Here is a 20,903-nt window from a genome sequence, read left to right on the forward strand (position 1 = left end):
GATCACAAGGCTCTGAACAAGCTGACCTACATTTGAAAATATTGAAATCTGAGGTATTAATGTAAGAAAAAATATTTTTACAACTTCACGATACAGCATAAATACCCACTGATAACAGAGTCCTCCTAACTACCAGCTTTGCTTTTTACTGCTCTACTCTTCCACACATTTCTCTATGCTAATCTCAGGAACTGCTGTAGGTATTTTGATCCAGCTTTCATTTATATATACATATACTCCAGAGGGAGGTGTTTGTATGTAACTGATAAATATACCACGCAAATTGCTCAATTATGATGAATTGAAATAAAGAAGTGAAAAAAATGCCACTACCACCTACCAAACAGCTGTGATAACTGGACAGAGCAATAGTGCCTTGAAGTAGCATTAAATGTGACCCTCTTAACACCTGATGTGATGGTCTAGGGGATAGCGCATTTGGCTAGACACTGCAAATTTCTAGGATCGAATTCCCACTAGGTTAATCTTCTTCTTCCTTTTTTTTCCCCTCACGCTGCATTTTAACCTACCATTCAGCTCTCAATGGTGTGGAGATTTGCCAGATATGAAATGTGGCTCTACTCCACATTAAATTGCAGCTTCCCTTTTCCTGGTTTTGTAACAGGTTAGGGTCGTGCAAGTCATCTAAGTAACATCCAACTGATTTCAGTTGCTTCACAACAACTGCATAGTGAAAAAAACATATGAGTGCAAAACCCATAGGATAGGATGCAACTTTACTTCATTTATATAAAGCAAGTTTTGCAGCAGCACAGCAGATGACTCAACTGTAAGTTTTCTTTTTTCCTTGAGTCAAACATATATGTGAACATCATTCTCTGTGTGGTGGGGTGAAAGATATTATTAAAGATATTATTTGTTTGGGCATTTTCAAACTGTACAGAAGACTGGTAAATGAATCTCCGCTGGTGCGAAATAGGTTTCGGTATTTTAAAGATCAGAAAACATGAGCATGACGTTCTTGAAAGGGATTCAGAAATTTCTTGTGGATGAATATACGAGATCTCGAAATATTTCTGCAGATGATTGAGGTATGAATATGATGACAATTTCAGACTGCCAGTTTCTGCCTCCTTCAGATTCCTGGTTACAATTCACACTCTTAATTCACTGCAAATTCTTTGAACAACAGACAGTGAGTTACTCAATTTTGAAGTATCATAACTAACATCACTAACAATGAAAAGATAACAACCTCATCATCAGCTCATTATGCGTGACTTACAATTTGAAATAATAAAATATTTTTAAGCAACAGTTTCCCTGCAATCATTTGAGAACAACTTTACAGTGAAAAAACACGTGAAACAAAAAAATATGGTGTTTTATTTTTTATGCTCCAAGTAAAACATTTTCAAATAAAGTAGTTCAGTAACTTTGCTTCATTTACATGCAATACATTCTTTCTGCAGTGCAGCACATGAGTGAGCTTTCTGTTTCCTGCTTTTCTTGAATCAAATCTAGAAGTGGACACAATTATTTGCTGGCATGGCAAAGAAATCTGCCACAAAGCGCACACAACAAAGAATTATGGCAATGAATCTTAACAATGGATCACAGTTCATACTAGTCTACACAAGAGGAGTGATGAAACATGAGCGAATCATGTCAATCATGTATTTTTTTCTTTTATTTGTGCCACCTCAGCCAGACTCCAATTTGTACGGATTCATTCACACACACACACACACACACACACACACACACACACACACACACACACACACACACACACGATTCACATACAGTATTTATATTGGTTGTAAACATATTACTTACATCACAATGTGACTTGACATGTCACTCCAAACACCAATTCTGTATAGAGCAGACAACATTCATGCCTCCAGACAACTGCCTTTTTGCATCATGTAAGTTATATGAAAGTGGTGGTATTCACTAAATTAATGCTGCTCTTTTAAATTTTACTCGTGGCCCACAAACAAAATACACTAAGCCAGTGAAGTTGTCTGGCCATTGAAACTTCATGCTTCCCAAGCAAGGCCATGCCTGGTTGCTAGTTTCCCCACATAAAAAAGCATTTGCCATAATTTACATATTATGAATGAAACAAGAAAATTAAACAAAATAAATCTCACCTATCAAAGAATCGACGTCCTTCAAATGATCCATCTGAATTTCCAGCATCCTGAGGCAATTCTACTCCAACATATGGTTCATCCTTTGTGGGCACTGAGCCAACATACCGCACCCTTCCGACCATCACTCGTCCTTCATTGGTAATCACTTTCACAAAGTAATCCAGCTTCAGATCACGGGGAATTTTTGGAAGGAAAGGATGAGCTGATTTTGGTGGTCTGAACTCTGCAAACATGGAAGTCATTTGCATATAAGTAACACACTGAGCCAAGAGAGAGAGAGAGAGAGAGAGAGAGAGAGAGAGAGAGTTAAACATCGTGTTCCATACATCCCACCCTAAATGGCGAACTTCCCAGGATGTGAAACAGATTAAATTATACATCAACGCACACAAGCAGCGACTAGAGGCTATTTCTGTAAGGTATGTTTACTAAGAACAAATTATGACCAGTGCTAATCTACTGACACTGATAATTATGGGAAGTGCTTTTAAATTATTTTATAAAGGGTGTTTCTCCTAAGAGTGGCCAGGTGCAGTTCCTGTGGTGTTTTGGCAGATATTCACAATTTCTGTTTCTGCAATATTTAAATGGAGTCAGTCCAAACAAATACTGCTCATCACATCTTTCATGCGGTGGCCATTGTCAACAGAAAGTGTTGGTATGTTTCCCGGACAAACAAAATGATTTTTAAAGTGAGAATTTACATCTCATTCGATAGAGCTGTCCCAGATTAGTCTACTGTGGTATTCATTCTATCAATATTTATTAACTGGGACAGAAAACACAGAGAATAACCAGTATTCCAGCAGCAACTGCGCTACCCTGGCCCCTGCTGACTGCTACTGCCATCCAAATGCACTGGTGATGAGCAGTATTTTTTGGGCTGATTCCAGCAACATGTTGCAAATATTACATTGCAACTATCTGCTGAAACATATGAGAAATTACACCTAACCACTGTTAGGAGAGACATCTGGTACATTTAATCTATTTTTACTGTGTATATTAGGTAAAAAAAAAATCTATTTTTTTTAAAAATCACAGCTCCAACTTTTGTACTGTTATACTTTTTTTATCCAATACTTCAAACAAAGCATTTATGTAACTTAAAACAGACCATTATCAGCTGTCTATATATTGTCAAAGTCAAGATCTGTAACATTATTTATGTGAAATATATATCCCCAAATCCAAATATTCTGAAAAAATTTAGGAGTAGTAGGTATTCTTTTACCATATTTTTGAACATCTGGGCATTTTCAATTTCCTGTCTGAGATCTACACACACACACACACACACACACACACACACACACACACACACACACACATACACACAGATATATTCACTTCTATGCTCTGAAAAATATTGTGAAGTGCTTGGCAGAGGATACTTCCCAATGTATCACATCTTAACTGTAGCAATATCAATGCATTTTCCGTAATGTGCATCTCCAAGGGGGAGGGAGTATGTGTACTTTATGTGTAGTATCATAGCAAATCAATACCATGCAGGGGGCAATCATTCAAGTTAAGGAGTTGGCAGAAGTTCCGCAGTCAACTGACAGTGGCAGCGACAAGCACCTGCCAACCTCTAGCGGCACGAGTGCTAAGCCCCCTGTGTCATGAGTATGAAATGACTGCCCAACTGCAGTACTGCCCAATTATTATGGAGTGGTAAATGAGTTCTTGCTGAGCTGTTGTACAGCTCCAGCCTAGATCAGACTAGCACCAACACAGTGTAGCTGCAACTTTCTTTGTGAAAGTAATATTTTAGGATTGGCCTCAAGACTTACATTTATGTTTTCATTGTTGACAGATGACGTATTTGACTTATCGTGGCTTTGTCAAGGACTTGTACTGTATATGGAATTCATCAAGGAGTCCCTGTATTCAAGTTAAGTACGAGGCTGACTCAAATGAAAACCTTCAAATGGAAGCCATTAGGAGCAAGGTCTGGTGAATTAGGAGTATGTACCAGACACTCAAATTTAATTTCCTGAATAGCCTCAACTGTCTTGTGGGCTGTATGTGCTTTGGTGTTGTCACACCATAGCAATACTCTGAAATCCGAAGTCCTTGTCCTTTACTCCTGATTGCAGGGCAAAGTTCATTTTTGAGAATGTCTGTATAAGAAGCACTGATACCGTCACTCCCCTATCCACGTAATGCTCCAAAATTACTCAATTTGCATTTCAGAAGAGACAGAGCATGACTTTTCCAGCAGACAGTTGAGTACAGAAGATTTTTGGTTTTGTCAGTGAGATGTGGTGCCATTCCTTGTCTGACCCTTCGTTTCTGGTTTGTAACAGTGGACCCAAGTCTCATTGGCTGTAACAATTTTTCCAAGAAATGTATCACTTTTGGGGTGAAAATGATGCAAAAGCTCTTCACAGGCACCAACACAATGCTCTTTCAATTTGACTGTCAACTAACATGGCATCCATCTTGAAGATACCTTCTTGAAGTGCAGTACATTGTGAACAATATTCTGTGCTTAACCAATACGATTCTTCAAAATTGTGGCTGTTTTGTTCAGAGGAACACCTCTTTTCTGCTTTACAAGATCCTCCACTAACACAATGTACACAGTGAGTCTGCCCTGGTCTTGGGACATCTTTCACAGAATTTGCACTGCTTTCAAACTTCCAACACCACACATACACTTGCTGCAATGACAAACATGATCACCATATTGCAGTGTCATTCTGTGATGAATGCCAATTGATTTGATGCTTCCACTACAAAGAAAACACATTACAGATCACTACTCATTGCGATGCATATTGACAGCCAGGCAGCCATCTTGTTGTGGATGCTGATGCCTTCTGCTGCATTACAGCATTATTGTGCCACTTGTCAGTCACTTTCTGAACTTCAAGGAACATTACTGCCACCTACCAACTTCAATACACAACTTTTCAAAATATTATGGACCTTTTAAGGTTTTAATTTGAATCACCCATGTACATTATATCAAATTCTCAAAGCTCATGTTCTCTCATTCCTTTTATTATGTCCCAGAACCCATCCACCGTCTCAACAGAACACAAGTAATTTTGGCAACGAGATCACCTGATTGCTTCATTATGACCACCCAGAATATTTTTTGCTTTTTAATGAAAAAGATCATTAATTGTCATGGACTTATATAACTACAATCTTCTTTAGGTGATACTGATATGTAAGTGGAATTCAGAACCTGAAAATACACTGAAGAGCCAAACAAACTGGTACACCTGCCCAATATCGGGTAGGGCCCTCGCAAGCATGCAGAAGTGCCACAACATGACATGGTATGGACTTGACTAATGTCTGAAGTAGTGTTGGAGGGAACTGACACCATAATTCCTGCAGTGCTGTCCATAAATCCATAAGAGCATGAGAGGGTGGAGATTTCTTCTCAACAGCACATTGCAAGGCATATGCTCATGTCTGGAATTCATGTCTGACTTGCTGGAATTGCCCAGGTATGTTAGAATGCACAATCGACATAAATGGATGCAGGTGATCAGACAGGATGCTTACGTAGGTGTCAGAGTCATATTTAGATGTATCTGGGATCCCATATCACTCCAACTGTACCTGCCCCACATCATTACAGAGCATCCACCAGCTTGAACATGCCCCTGCAGACATGTAGGGTCCATGGATTCATGAGGTTGTCTCCGTACCCATACATGTCCATCCACTCAATACAATTTGAAACGAGACTCGTCTGACCAGGTAACATGTTTCCAGTTATCAACAGTCCAATGTCAGTGTTGACGGGCCCAGGTGAGGCATAAAGCTTTGTGTCGTGCAGTCATCGAGGGCACACAAGTGAGCCTTCGGCTCTGAATGCCTGTTTCGATGATGTTTCGTTGAATGGTTTGTATACTAGCACTTCTTGATGGCCCAGCATTGAAATCTGCAGTGGAAGGGTTGCACTTATGTCACAATGAACGATTCTCTTCAGTTGTCACTGGTCCTGTTCTTGCAGTACCTTTTTCTGACCGCAGTGATGTCAGAGATTTGATATTTTACCAGATTCTTGATATTCATGGTACACTCATGAAATTGTCATACACGAAAATAGTGACTTCATCACTAACTCGGAGATGCTGTGTCCCTTCACTCATATACCGACTATATCACCATGTTCAAACTCACTTAAATCTTAACCTGCCATTGTAGCAGCAGTATCTGATCTAACAACTACTTGTTGTCTTATATAGGTGTTGCCTGTTTACTTTTATTTATTTATTTATTTATTTCATTTCACGTTCCATAGATCCTGGTAGTGAATGAATCATAAGGATATGGAACATGTCAGATTCTAAATGGCTCAAATATAACTTGTATAAATACAATAAAAAGATACAATGTAAATAAAAATCAACTAAACAATAGCACAATCAATTAACAGAAAATTGTGTTTAACATGTTAAGGATGAGTAATATATTTATGATATGGAATGCGTCAGATTGTACACAGTTGAAATATATCTTACATAAATAAAAGATACAATGTAAATAAGATATCAGCTATACAACAGCACATTCGGTTAACAGAACTTATTTGTTTCACATGTTAAGGATGTGTAATATATACAGGAGTCAAGATAAACTAAATATTCCAAAGGAAATACAGGAATACCAATAAATAATTGTCATATGCCTATGATAGAATTCAAAATAAAATTCATTATACTAAGTTTACACCACTTACAAATTTAGTGATTATATACTTTTCTTTCACACATTCATCAACTGTATAAAAAGAATTCTCTATCAGGTACTCCTTGAGAGTTTGTTTGAATCATTTACATACCTCTATCATTTACATACTTACCAATCATTTACATACCTACCAATCGTGTGTACATGTATGACATTACATTAACATTTAACCATGTTTTCTGGGTACTTCACTTTCTTGTTGGGCACTATGTAAAATGTGTGTACTATATCTGTGTGCTGCAGATCCATATTAAAGGATAAATTGTGGTTTTGGGATGTGATGGGGTTGCGTTGGGTGAGTAGAAGAATGAAGGAAGGCAGGTCACTGGAATGTGGTCAAACATTTTCCTCCTTTGTGCATCTGCTAAGAGTCCCCACTCGTTCTAGCCCAAAATGTCACAAGAAGCAGCTAAATGTGGTTCCATGATTATAACAACCCTTCTGCATTATGCCTTATAAACCGGTAGCAATGTGCAGACACACCCGCAGTGAGTTTACTTCCCATAAAACCCATTAACATCACACAGAATACAGATATTAGTTACTAATAATAGTAATGCAAGAAGAATGTACAGACAGAACTTATGTAAATCTGCACTTGGTGCTACATGGGAAATGGATTATTAGTCATTGGGAATGGCAGCTGTAGTATTCTGCTTGGGAAATGCTGCTTTCCACATCATGAATGATGCTCGCTTTTCATTTACAGACAGACTATACCTCTCCAGCAGTTCCCACCAATTTCTCTTATGTAAGTAGACAAAGTAACTTCACTGTGCTCATATTTATATATATGTAGTTATTTTTGGTTCATTAAGTGAGTACTTATTTGCAGTTATTAAGTGAGTTTTTATATAAAATACATTTGTACCAATGATGTTTGAGAAGTGTTTCATTTGTAAGTGCAATGTTGTCTGTGACTTACGTTAATGGCAGTGGGATAGGGATTGGGTTGGTAAATGTAGAAGATGCTGGCTATAATTGACAGCATGTTGTAAATCCTTGTAAACTATAGTGAATTAATGAATGTTACTTCACAGTCAGCATTAATTTTGTTGCTAGTAGACTCCATTAATCTCTTCCACTCAGGAATTACTGGCACTTTTACCGTGAGCTGAGCTGGATGGAGCGACTGGCCACACATCCACAATACATCTTGCTAGGTGGGTATCATTATGTCAGATGGGATGGGACTGAGCACATTCAAGTCTAGAACAGTAATCTGTTGCAAAGCATTGCTTGTGTGATGTTCAATTATTCATTCACCTTTACTTTATGAATACCACAAAACAGAATTTTGACGGAGATGGAAGTAACAGTACCACATGACAAAGTTAATAAACACTACCACAGTTAAGGGTACCTGCTCAGTAAAAAAGAAGGAATATTAGGGTTTAATACCCCTCCAGTGACTAGGTCATTAAAGATAGAATACAAGGGTGGATTGAGGGGAGGGGGGGGGGGGGGGTGCGGGGGGGGGGGGGGGGGGATGGAGAAGAAAATTGACTGTGTCCTTTTGAAATGATCCGTCTAGATGTTTCCCTTCAGAAATTTTGGGAAACTCATATAAATCATTAATTACGATGGCTAGACAAGGAACTGAACCTTGGTCCTTCCCAAGTGTAAGTCCAGTTTCAGTGTCTTAAGCACTGGACCACTTGCTCAGCAAATCCATCTGAATTGGCAGTGAAGATAAGTCGAACCTACTCAGGGTGGTATTATTGCTGTTGTTTAACACTATCTTATTAATGAAATAGACTTTTCTGAAGAAAACAAAACACATAGAACACTTTAAAAGAAAATAAAGTATTGATTACTGCAGTGCAAAAATGATTGCCTGGAGTTGTACTGATACTGTGCAGGCCTGACAACACAGTGCGACATTGATGGTGGAGAATGATTGTGTATGAGCACTGCAATGTACACCTTGCCTTACAGTTAGAAGACAACTCGTCAAGATTTCCTTCAAAAGAGAGGGAGAGGTGCAATGAAAATTAGAGAGTGGCTTTTTGTCTGTACCTGCTTCAGAATAACAAAATGATCAACACTTATGTGTAATTGAATATGCAATGATGCCACTATGTCTTTCAATAATTGCCTGCATACGCAGTCTGGTGGCACCAGCAGCAGCAGCAATAGATGCCCAGTCCCCTACTGAAAACATTTACATAGTCCCTGTTGCCATGTAGAACCGAGTTCACTTTACTGGATTGTAACAGCTTTTATCACTTCTCTCCACTGCTTTACTGACCATGTGCTGAATAAATACGTCCCACAGAGAAGCACTGTACACAAAAATTAAGTTACCTGCCACAAGCGTGTTCTGCAAATGACTGTGGTGATCAGGAACTGAAGTATTAGAGTATCTTGATAACAACTGGGAGAACAGACAGCATAAGGAATGCATTCTCTAATTAGACACTGTTATGACAGCTAGTGCATTAACATCTAGTGACTAATTACTTATTTACATTGATCCAGCTGAAGCACTAGTTCAGCTTCCTGCCATCTCACTGGTGGCGTGCCACTGCTAGAATGACAACTCATGTTATTAGTTACAGCGCTTTTGGTTGTAGATATGTTTACAACTAATACAAAAAATATACTTTACAAAAAACTCTCTTCTATAACACTGTAGTTTCATGGTATGTTAATAACACACCATGCAGTACAAGTGCATCTACACAGTTTTAGGTGGCAGTTATCACTGTAAGACAAATGTGTGCTGTTGCCTTGCATTCCTCTAATGCATAAGTCCACTGCAACAATATATACATCAACTAGGATGGATCTCTCTCTATCAAATTATGAAAAGTATCTCTGGATCAAGCTGATTCTCCTTCACAGTAACATTTGGAGATTTCATTATTTATAGCACTATTGTTTACAAAGCTATGTAGTAGAAAATGTAATCACGCTCTGATACACGTCAAGATACGAGTAAACAAAAATGTAAATGTTTTTTTTATTCAACATCTTAAATTTCCGGAAGTTCTTCACCAATTGCTTTCAAATTTTGACACAATTTTGCATTTGAATACGAGCATGTTTCTATATACCTACAGGAGTGCCATGTAGTATATAAATATAATATATAAATGGATATATTGTTATCATAAATCTCATCTTTGTTTGTTTAAAATCTTAAATCTCTGAAAGGTCTTCAATGTTTACTTTGAAAATTGACACAAAGTTGCATGCAAATAGGCATATGTTTTTATGTATATATTTTTTAATTATGTAAGTATATCATATATAAAGGGGAAACATTTTTGCAAAAAATCTGAAAAATTACTTTACTCATTTACTTCAGATTTTTAGACATTACTATAATAAACATTTGGACTTAACCCGCTGATGAAAAAAAGCGTTAAAATAATGTTTTTAATACATCCAAATTAAAGAATCCCCCCATACACAACACACACACAGACATGCACATATATTATATACACCTTATTAAAGTTGACATACCTCTTATTGGATCGGGCTCTGATACACGTCGGACCTGCCTGCGCTTTACAGTTCTACTCCAGTCTGTACCCGTCAACATTGAGTCAATTGATCGCCTCAAATATTCTTCTGCTTCATCAATAAGAGAATCTGTCGAGTCTCCACTCTCCAGTTCCACGTCTGCCCGTAGATCAGGCAGTGACTGGCCAGGGTGTCCTCGATGGTGCAATGGAGCATCTGTAGCCATTAAGATGTAACATGACTGTAATTAGTGTGATTGGAACTTTACTGTATGCCTTTAATAAAAATTTCAACAAATAAAATATAAAAGGCATCTCATTCTAAAAAATTTTGTGCTCCTTTTTTAATAATTTTGCACCAGCAGTTCAAAATATTGCTCTATTCTAGAAAGAAACTTTGAATTTTCAATAGAATGTCCGTGTAAACTGAACATTCTTGGCTAATTCAAAAGTGTGGCAAATCGGGACTCAAACTCAAGATATTTCCTCGATGTTTGTAGTGTCTTGACAAAAACAGTCATCCCACAACAAGCTCACAGCCTGAATCTGCACTAGTGTTCCAGTTTGATACAAATTTTAATTAACAGAAAACTAATTTCATTTAACTTCTTAGAGTGAAATTTGTTTTCTGAAATGGGGAGCACAGGCTGTGGCTAACTCATTATCCAAAACATCCCTTCTATAAGATGTGCTAGTTCAGAAAGGTGTCAAGGAAAGCCTCCCAGGAGCTTGGAAAAATAGACTAGAACACAGGCAATTAAAACTTTTAGTAGGTCTAACGAGCTTGGATAGTACAGGTGCTAGACCACTGTACATTAACGACAAAGATGTGGGCTTCTGTCCCTGCCTGGCACACAGCTCTAATTGGCCTTGGAAGTTCATCTTTTCATTAAAAACACACATTGTTGCATTAAATTCCAAAAGCCAAAGGAGAAGCAAGGTATTAACTATAAATTCTTTGTAACTGTACGACACTAGCACATATAGGACTTAACCATTTTAGGACATTTAGAATGACACGTTTTCATATAGCATAAAAGTAATGCACAATCCTGAATTGATATTAGTTCACAAACCTGCACGGATACCTTGATACTAACTGAATACATACAGCAATTCTGGACTGCAAAAGGCTCTACTCCCATGGCCAATTTTTCACTGCTACTCATTTCAAAGAGACACAAACATAAATGACTTTTATCAAACCTGAAAGCAACTCATTTCTTCTAGCATTTGATTTTCCGGGGTGAATATAATAGTCTATAAAAATATATATAAAAAGGATTGAAAGAAATGGATGCCTTTTATAACAGACACAAAATATTGTAAAACTAACTAGTTTTGAAAAAAGATATTTTGATACTACATAAATATTTTACATTATTTCTTACCAAAGAAAGTAACTCTGTTTCTCGTTCTTGCTTTTGACAATCTTGCTTGGGGCTGTTTTGCAGACCAATATGATGGAGTATACAAGTCTGCTTCAGACTGTGGAGTAGCATAGGAAGGTGCAAATGGAGTAACGTGACCCCACCGGCAACGTGTTGGTGATGAGGGAACAGAACCCCATGTCGGCTTCTGCGGCACACCTGCTTTGTGATAGGAATCTGGAGAAGGTCTCCACGAGTACCTCCTTTTGGATTCAGGATATTCGTATGATGACTGATGGGTTATGGATGTCAGTGACCCACGATAACGAGTACTCCCTGGTACACTGTCCCATCCGAGCCTGTTTTGAGAACTACCATAGCTTATTGGGCCACTCTGTGAACAGTCACAGGATGGAGACCAAGCATCCTTCCCATAATCACGAAAATGAGAATAGCCTGGAGATATCAGACTAGATCCTGTGTGCCCATCATGTCCTCCATTCACATTCTTCATATATGCATGAGCATGAGGGTAATTCCTACAAAGAGCAGGACCAACCACTCCAGTGCAACCTCCTTCAACTTCATCCTGGCAAAGATGATCTGCACTGCGTGAAAGCTCTGGTACCATACTTGTGAAGTTGATGTCAGACAATAATGTTCTTCGTGCCTCTCGAGTTTTTTCAGAGAGTCGTAGGGAATACTTGTTTGGCAGTTGTTGCACTGGGAGTGTGAATTTTGATGGTAAGGTTGTAAAGTTGTGCGCCACCTTATGTGCTAAGTAGCTTTCAGATTTCCAGTGAGATGGTAATGCAGTGATATCAGTTTGTGCTTCAGACTCTCTTTTTATGGCATTCTTTTCTGAAAGAATGGGTCTCACTGGAGACTGTTTGCATTCAGAACCACTTGTTTTACTCACCACTGGTGAAAATTTTACAGTGGCGCTCCTTGGACTGGCAGAAAACAAAACCGTGCCATGGCCTCGGCTACCGGGCAGTGGGTCACGCACTATTGGCTGGTGGATAAGGGGATTTGGTAGAGTGTTTCTTCTGGACACACGTCCCTGTTGCTCAATTTCATCAACAACTCCACACTTTGATATGTCTGTTTCCACTAGTACAGACTGTGTCCATACTTTCGTCAGGTTAGATTCTTTTGACGCATCTTTAGCATCTTCTATTGATCCCCTGTCCTCACCATCTGTCTCTTGTGCCTCTTCAGGTAGTTCATCAAAATGGTCAGCTTCAGAAAATTTCACCAAGACACTGCCCGGCTGCCAATTCTCTGCTTCAGTTATTGATACGAGGTCTTCCTGCAGCATGCCCAACTCTTTTGTTTCCTCTGTCGTAAATATGAGTTCGATGTCATCCACCTCTTCAGACTCGTTGTCAGACTCGCCGGCGTTCTTGCCACCCTGTGGGGATACCTGCTCCTGCTCACTGCATGCTGATTTGTCTCCACTGCTCTCTGACAGTGACTTGATGACTTGCACTTGTTCACCTTTCTGTGTCTTCGTCTCATCTGAATCCAGTTTAACAGCATCTCTATTGCCTTTATCAGCAACACTATTCTCAGTATTCTCTGTAATTTGATTTGCATTTTTTATGGCTGGAGAAATAGTTTGGAGATTATGTGCAGCTTGTGTAGTAGCTTCAGCACCTTTTACTGGCACAGATGAAGAAGTTACTCTTGCCTCTATATTTTCCCGCACAGCTTCAGCGGAGCTTCCTGTTTTACCTGGTAGATCCTTTCCTTCAACAATCAATTCTGAACTTTCTTTGAGTTTTCTGTTTGTGGAAGACTCCATGTGTTCAGTAGCTTGCTCTACTGCAGACTGCTCCTCACGTGGGTGTAATACATTACCCACGGTTTCTGGAACATTTTTTACATCCAAAATTCGCTGCCGCAAAATGTGGTTTTCCAGTGAGAGTTTTTCAATTGTGTCTGTGTAAACAGCACTCGATCGCACTTTAAGTCGCAGTGCTTCCAATTCTGTACGTGACTTATCGAGGGCCACACGTAAGGCAACAACTGTCTGATGCAGTGCCCTCACTGTCTCCAGGTGCTGTGTGTCAGGGGCCAATGGAGCAAACATTTCCCCACATTCTGTGCTTTCCATTCAGCTTCTACTGTCATGACTATACCCTTATATCACGCAGACAGTGACTTTTTGAAGCAATAATCCTAGATTTCTCACTCCCCTCAAAAGTAATTATGAATACTGCTCAGGGTGCCACAGGAGGACTACCTTCAACAATCTGAAACAAAAAGAGCAGATTGTAATATTATAACAATTGTCTGCATTATGTCAGGATACAAATGCTACATAATGATGAGAGAATCAAAGCAATATTCAAATGAGTATTTGATTGAAGAGCAACAATGTAGAAATTGTTTGCCAAGCTTCTGAAACGTTTACTGAACTAACAGCTGAGTAAGCTAAGGTAGACTAAAGTTATCTTCGCCTGTTGTGCATTAGTAATTATTTAAATACAATCCTGGAAATTGAAATAAGAACACCGTGAATTCATTGTCCCAGGAAGGGGAAACTTTATTGACGCATTCCTGGGGTCAGATACATCACATGATCACACTGACAGAACCACAGGCACATAGACACAGGCAACAGAGCATGCACAATGCCGGCACTAGTACAGTGCATATCCATCTTTCGCAGCAATGCAGGCTGCTATTCTCCCATGGAGACGATCGTAGAGATGCTGGATGTGGTCCTGTGGAACGGCTTGCCATGCCATTTCCACCTGGCGCCTCAGTTGGACCAGCGTTCGTGCTGGACGTGCAGACCGCGTGAGACGACGCTTCATCCAGTCCCAAACATGCTCAATGGGGGACAGATCCGGAGATCTTGCTGGCCAGGGTAGTTGACTTACACCTTCTAGAGCACGTTGGGTGGCACGGGATACATGTGGATGTGCATTGTCCTGTTGGAACAGCAAGTTCCCTTGCCGGTCTAGGAATGGTAGAACGATGGGTTCGATGACGGTTTGGATGTACCGTGCACTATTCAGTGTCCCCTCGACGATCACCAGTGGTGTACGGCCAGTGTAGGAGATCGCTCCCCACACCATGATGCCGGGTGTTGGCCCTGTGTGCCTCGGTCGTATGCAGTCCTGATTGTGGCGCTCACCTGCACGGCGTCAAACACGCATACGACCATCATTGGCACCAAGGCAGAAGCGACTCTCATCGCTGAAGACGACACGTCTCCATTCGTCCCTCCATTCACGCCTGTCGCGACACCACTGGAGGTGGGCTGCACGATGTTGGGGCGTGAGCGGAAGACGGCCTAACAGTGTGCGGGACCGTAGCCCAGCTTCATGGAGACGGTTGCGAATGGTCCTCGCCGATACCCCAGGAGCAACAGTGTCCCTAATTTGCTGGGAAGTGGCGGTGCGGTCCCCTACGGCACTGCGTAGGATCCTACGGTCTTGGCGTGCATCCGTGCGTCGCTGCGGTCCGGTCCCAGGTCGACGGGCACGTGCACCTTCCGCCGACCACTGGCGACAACATCGATGTACTGTGGAGACCTCACGCCCCACGTGTTGAGCAATTCGGCGGTACGTCCACCTGGCCTCCCGCATGCCCACTATACGCCCTCGCTCAAAGTCCGTCAACTGCACATACGGTTCACGTCCAAGCTGTCGCGGCATGCTACCAGTGTTAAAGACTGCGATGGAGCTCCGTATGCCACGGCAAACTGGCTGACACTGACGGCGGCGGTGCACAAATGCTGCGCAGCTAGCGCCATTCGACGGCCAACACCGCGGTTCCTGGTGTGTCCGCTGTGCCGTGCGTGTGATCATTGCTTGTACAGCCCTCTCGCAGTGTCCAGAGCAAGTATGGTGGGTCTGACACACCGGTGTCAATGTGTTCTTTTTTCCATTTCCAGGAGTGTATTACCAGTTTTACAACTAAATCTTAATAAAAAGTAACTTGACACCATTGCAGAAAATATATACACTTATGAAAATTCTAACGCAAGGAAATCACTTGGAAAGTATTAAATATTGACAGCAGTGTAAAAAAAAAAATAATAATAATTTCCAGGCTGTCATGTTGTTATCTGATGTGAATGTGACTGTGATTATAATCCAAGACAGACTGATCTGTCACCATCAGTGCGCATACATACATTGAATGTAATCATGAATATAATCAGTGATACTGCTTTCAACAATGTAGTATACAGTTTATCTGATAATTAGCCTATTATAGCTTTTTCAACAAATCAAAACTGTCACTTCCTCAGCCTCACACACAACAGTAATTGAACAGGGAATATGGAGAAACAGAGTTAAGCGTTTTTAAATAAAACTTTCGTAGCACATGTCTAAATCGATAAGATTTTCATAACAGAAAACATTGAACAACGGTCACTCAACAACTGCCCCAAGGCAGAGCAGTGGGCAGGCAGAGGGGGGGGATAATTGAAAGGCCTCCACAGTTCACCTGGCAAACAGGTTTCAGGTGCTGTCTGTGGCTGCTAAAGATCCTGAGCCATATGCAATCGGTTGCCCCATTTCAGAGGGAGCTTCTCAGCCTGCAAGATATGATCATTCACAGATAGTGAGACTACTAGTAACTCAGAGCTCCAATGTCAAGCACAAATGCGGCTCCTTAGGGATATTGCTACCAAAGAGAGGAAGAAGGCCAGTGTGCACTCTTCAAGCATTCTGGAGGGGGCAGGGGGGCGGTGAGTCATCCCAGATGTGGAGAGGGTGCTTCCAGATGCCATGAAAAGCACAGGCTGCAGCCAACTGCAAGTGGTGGCTCATGTTTGTAATAATGATATGTGTTGCTTGGGATTGGAAGAGATACTCTCTGGTTTCAGACATCTGTCCAAAGTAGCAAAGACAGCCAGTCTTGCTTGCAAGATGAAGGCAGAGCTCACCATCTGTAGCTCATCGACAGGATCAATTGCAGTCCTTTGGTAGAGTCAAGTGTAAGGTCTGAAGCAGAAACTTAAATGGTTCTGTGATTGTGTCTGTTGCAGATTCCTCGACTTTTGCGGTAGGATTGTGGTGCTTCAGGTTCCACTTAATAGCAGGGGTCGATTTCACACAGAAGGCAAACAGACAGATAGTGCAGGCTGTGTGGAGTGCACTTGGTGATTTAAGTTAAAGGTTCTTGGAAAAGTACAAAAAGGACTTCATTCTCAAATGGTTCATGCCAAACAAAGGATAAGAATACACCTAGTAAACATTGGTATTATAGTTTTAAGCTGTAGTAGTTGTGTTGGGAAAGAATCAGAGCTCCATGCCCTTGTAGAAAGCACTGAAGCTCAAATTGTTATATGTACTAGAAGCTGACTGAAGCCAGGGATAAGTTTTGCCAAAATTTTTACGAAAGACTTAATGATGTTCTGAAAGGACAGATTAAATACAGTTGGTGGTGGCTTGTTTGTTGTTGTTAGCAGGAGTTTGTCTCGTAGAGAAGTTGAATGTGAGTTAGTGTGGGTAAAAGTCATACTTGACAACTGGAATAAATTAATAATTGGTTCCTTTTACCGACTCCTTGACTCAGATGATACAGTTGCTGAACAGTCCAAAGAGAAGCTGAGTCTCGTTTCAAACAGGCACCCCACTCATATAATTATAGATAGTGGTGACTTCGATCTACCCTCAATATGTTGGGAAAAGCACATTTGCTGGTAAACAAAAATAATTGTCCCAAATCGTACTAAATGAAAATTATTTCAAACATTTAGTTCAGGAGCCCATTCAGAGTGTAAAAGGTTGTAAAAATATACTTGAGCTCTTATCCTGAGCAAAAAGGGAGCATCATGACAGATACAGGGATCAGTGACTGCAAGGTCATCATAATGAGACTCAATACCATAACATCCAAATCCACCAAAAATTAAAGCACATAAAAATTAACTTGATGCCTTCCTAAGAGACAGGCTCCACTCCTTTCAAACTATCTATATAAACACAGACAAGATGTGACTTAAATTCAAAGAAATAGTATCAACAGTAATTGACAGATTTATACCAGTCAAACTAATAAGAGACAGAACTTACCCTCTTGGTACACAAAACAGGTCAGAGCACTGTTGCAGAAGCAACCAAAAAACCATGCCAAATTTGAAACAAAGCAAAATCTCCAAAATTAGCAATGTTCCACAGAAGCTCGAAATTTAACACAGATATTTTTACTAATTTCAAAAATATAATTCTGTCTCAAAACCTGGTAGAAAATCCAAAGAGATTCTGGTCATACATAAACTGCACCAGGGGAAGATAGTCAATACTTTAATTGTGTGATTGCTATGGTAATGTTATTGATGACAGTGCTCCTAAAGCAGAGTTACTAACACAATTTTCCGAAATTCCATCACGAAAGAAGACACAGTAAATATTCCAAAATTTGAATCAAGAATACCTGGCAACATGAGTAAGAAGTACATATCCTCTTTATTCGCACAAAGTAATGACTGTTACGACAGAGGATCTCAAATTGAGTCCAAATTTCTAGATTTCCAGAAGCCTTTTGTCATTGCTGCTCAGTAGCAACTTATATAGAGTATCGTCCCAGTTTTGTGACTGTATTCCTGATTTCCTATCAGAGAGGTAACAGTTCATAGTAACTGACAGAAAATCATCAAGTAAAACAGAAGTGATATCTTACTTTCCCCAAGAAGATCAAAAACAGTGGTAAAATGATTTTGACAAGATATCTCAACTTAAATTGGAATTATCACACAGATAATATTGTGGGGAAGGTGAACCAAAGAACATTTGGCAGATGCAACAGGTCTACTAGAGAGACTGCCTACATTATGCTTGTCTGTCTGTCTTCTGGAGTACTTGCTGCATGGTATGAGATCCTTACCAGATAGGATTGATGTCAAAGATCAAAAATCTCCAAAGAGGGGTAGCTCACTTCATATTATCACAAAAAGTAGAGAGAGTGTCATGGATATGATATGCGAGTTGGGGGTGGCAATTGTTAAAACAAAGGCATTTTTCATTGCGATGATATCCTCATGAAATTTCAGTCCCCAACTTTCTCCTCTCAATGTGAAAATATTTTGTTGATTACTCTATGTTGGAAGAAATCATCATAATAAAATAAGACAAATAGGAGATGGCACAGAAAGATTTAAGTGTTTGTCTTATATGCTGTTCACAAGTGGAATGGTAGTGAAATAGTCTAAAGATGTTGCTGAACACACTACCAGCCATTTAAGTGTCAGTTCCAGAATAGTCCCGAAGGTGTAGATGTAGGAGTTGGTGACTGCATATCATGTAGGAGCCTCTTCTCAAGCTGGGATACTTACATTCATAAGATGTTATTCATAATAAGTAACAAGGGACTGATGGCCTTTGTAGTCTGGTCCCTTCAGCCCCCACAAACCAACCATAATAAGCAACAGAAATCTTTTTCAAACAAACTACAATATCCATAAATGTGACACAAGATACAAACACAATTTCCGCATAGAGACAGAGATCTTTGTAAAAGGAAAAAAGATTATGATGGATGTAATGAACACCCCCAATATCCAACAACATATCAATAATATGCATAAATATGTGTCTGAAAGATGTCTCAAGGTAACATTTATATTAACAGTTTTAGTTAAAAGTTGTCGCAAATGATTATGGGTTTTGATCAATTAAAGATTATCTCTAGAGCTAAAAGAAAAACAGACATTAATGAGTAATCATTTGAGCAGATAACACAGACTGAAAATATTTAAAAAATTTTAAACTGTGCTGTTAAAAATCTTGTCTAGAGCTATTCCTCTGTCTTTATAGCTTTTGAGTAAGTTCTTTTACAAAGAAATTTGACTTTTGACAACCTGGGATTAATCAGATATAATTTTAAAACTTTTAAAATATGTTCAATCTATGTTACTTATTCAGGTTTACTTCTGTTTATAGATCTGAAGATGATCATTAATTGATCATAACTAGTAGTCAATTGTGAAAATTTGCAATCGAGACTGTTAAAGTAAATATTTGGAAAGATTTTGAAACCACTCATTGCTCAACATGTATATTATAAACATCTCTTTCTTTCTCATCCCGTCTGGTAAGTCTCCCCTGACCTGGGCTCCTGGGTGACGTTACCAAACTCTACCCCTTTTTATAAACCTCTCCAGTCCTTTTCCTTCACCCCTCTTCCATTCCCTTCAACCCTTCTACCAGAAGAAGGAGCCACTGGCTCCAAAAACTTGCATATGTAAAACCTCTTTTTATGTGTTGTCCTGCTGCCACTTGGTGAGTAGATTTTTTATCTATCCAATTACATTATATTATAAACTTCATGATTTTTAGATACAACTCAGAAAAATCGCACATTAAAAGTCACATAACGTCATATGAGGATAGTGTGGGACCCATACATGAACAGGCAAATGACTGGGTGGATCTAAGTGTGTGTCTTTAGGCAAATGACTGGGTCGATCTAAGAAAATTATGGAAAACCTACATCTGGACCCCATTCCTTCTGACAGGAGTCCTGTGTCCTAATAAGTGTGTCAGCCTAGTCCTCTATGAACCAGCCTACTTCAAATTTGTCTACGGCCTGTTTTCCAATATGACTAATTTTGGACAAATGTGCTGACTGATTAAACTTGCAACATGTGAAGAAGAAGTATAACATAACCTTTAATGTTTACAAAACCTGAACAGACAGTTTCAATATCTCCTAATGAAAGTATCCTCATTGTGTGAGCTTTTTTTAATTATTTCACAATTTCTCTAAATGGGGTATTTGTAGTCTTACAAAATACTACAATATAATCAAATGCATAGCACCAGAGACCACAACCTGTGTCTTATTATTCATTCAGCTCTCTACCATTCTTATTTGGTCATTAATGCCCCCCCCCCCCCCCTCCCAGATTCAAAAAGATGAAGCTGAAATGCAAATGGGGGCAGCAACGTATGAAATTATGCCCTAATCGTTATGAGACATGCAGCAATAATAAGCTCATGAAGATCATGGCGGAGAAAAGTGGACAGTTTGGTCACTAACGGTTTTGTTGAAACAAGAGTGCCTGGCTCTATCACTTCTGAAACTTCTGCCCTTCAAAATCCTCCTCTGTCTTGTAAGTGTTATATTAAGATGAATGAAAATGTAATTCCATACTCAAGGAAATTTCAATATTTATGTCATCACTCTCTAATATAACACGTTCAGAAATGGTCCGAACTCTCATGTGGCAACACTGTAGTTGAAAG

The 20,903-nt window shown here is 39.6% G+C and overlaps 1 protein-coding gene across 1 annotated transcript in view; it reads right to left on the reverse strand.

Annotated features, from left to right (window-relative positions):
- LOC126458133 (uncharacterized) overlaps window positions 1-20,903 on the reverse strand; it is a 52,677-nt gene that overhangs the window by 24,885 nt on the left and 6,889 nt on the right. The window contains exons 2-4 of the mRNA XM_050094976.1: window positions 11,710-13,946; window positions 10,320-10,535; window positions 2,121-2,346 (exon numbers count right to left, since the gene is read on the reverse strand). Of these exons, the coding sequence (XP_049950933.1) occupies window positions 2,121-2,346; window positions 10,320-10,535; window positions 11,710-13,807 (2,540 nt within the window). The 5' untranslated portion in view covers window positions 13,808-13,946. The remainder of the gene's footprint in view (window positions 1-2,120; window positions 2,347-10,319; window positions 10,536-11,709; window positions 13,947-20,903) is intronic.

This window comes from Schistocerca serialis, chromosome 2 (assembly GCF_023864345.2).
Source record: "Schistocerca serialis cubense isolate TAMUIC-IGC-003099 chromosome 2, iqSchSeri2.2, whole genome shotgun sequence".
Lineage (NCBI taxonomy): Eukaryota > Metazoa > Arthropoda > Insecta > Orthoptera > Acrididae > Schistocerca > Schistocerca serialis.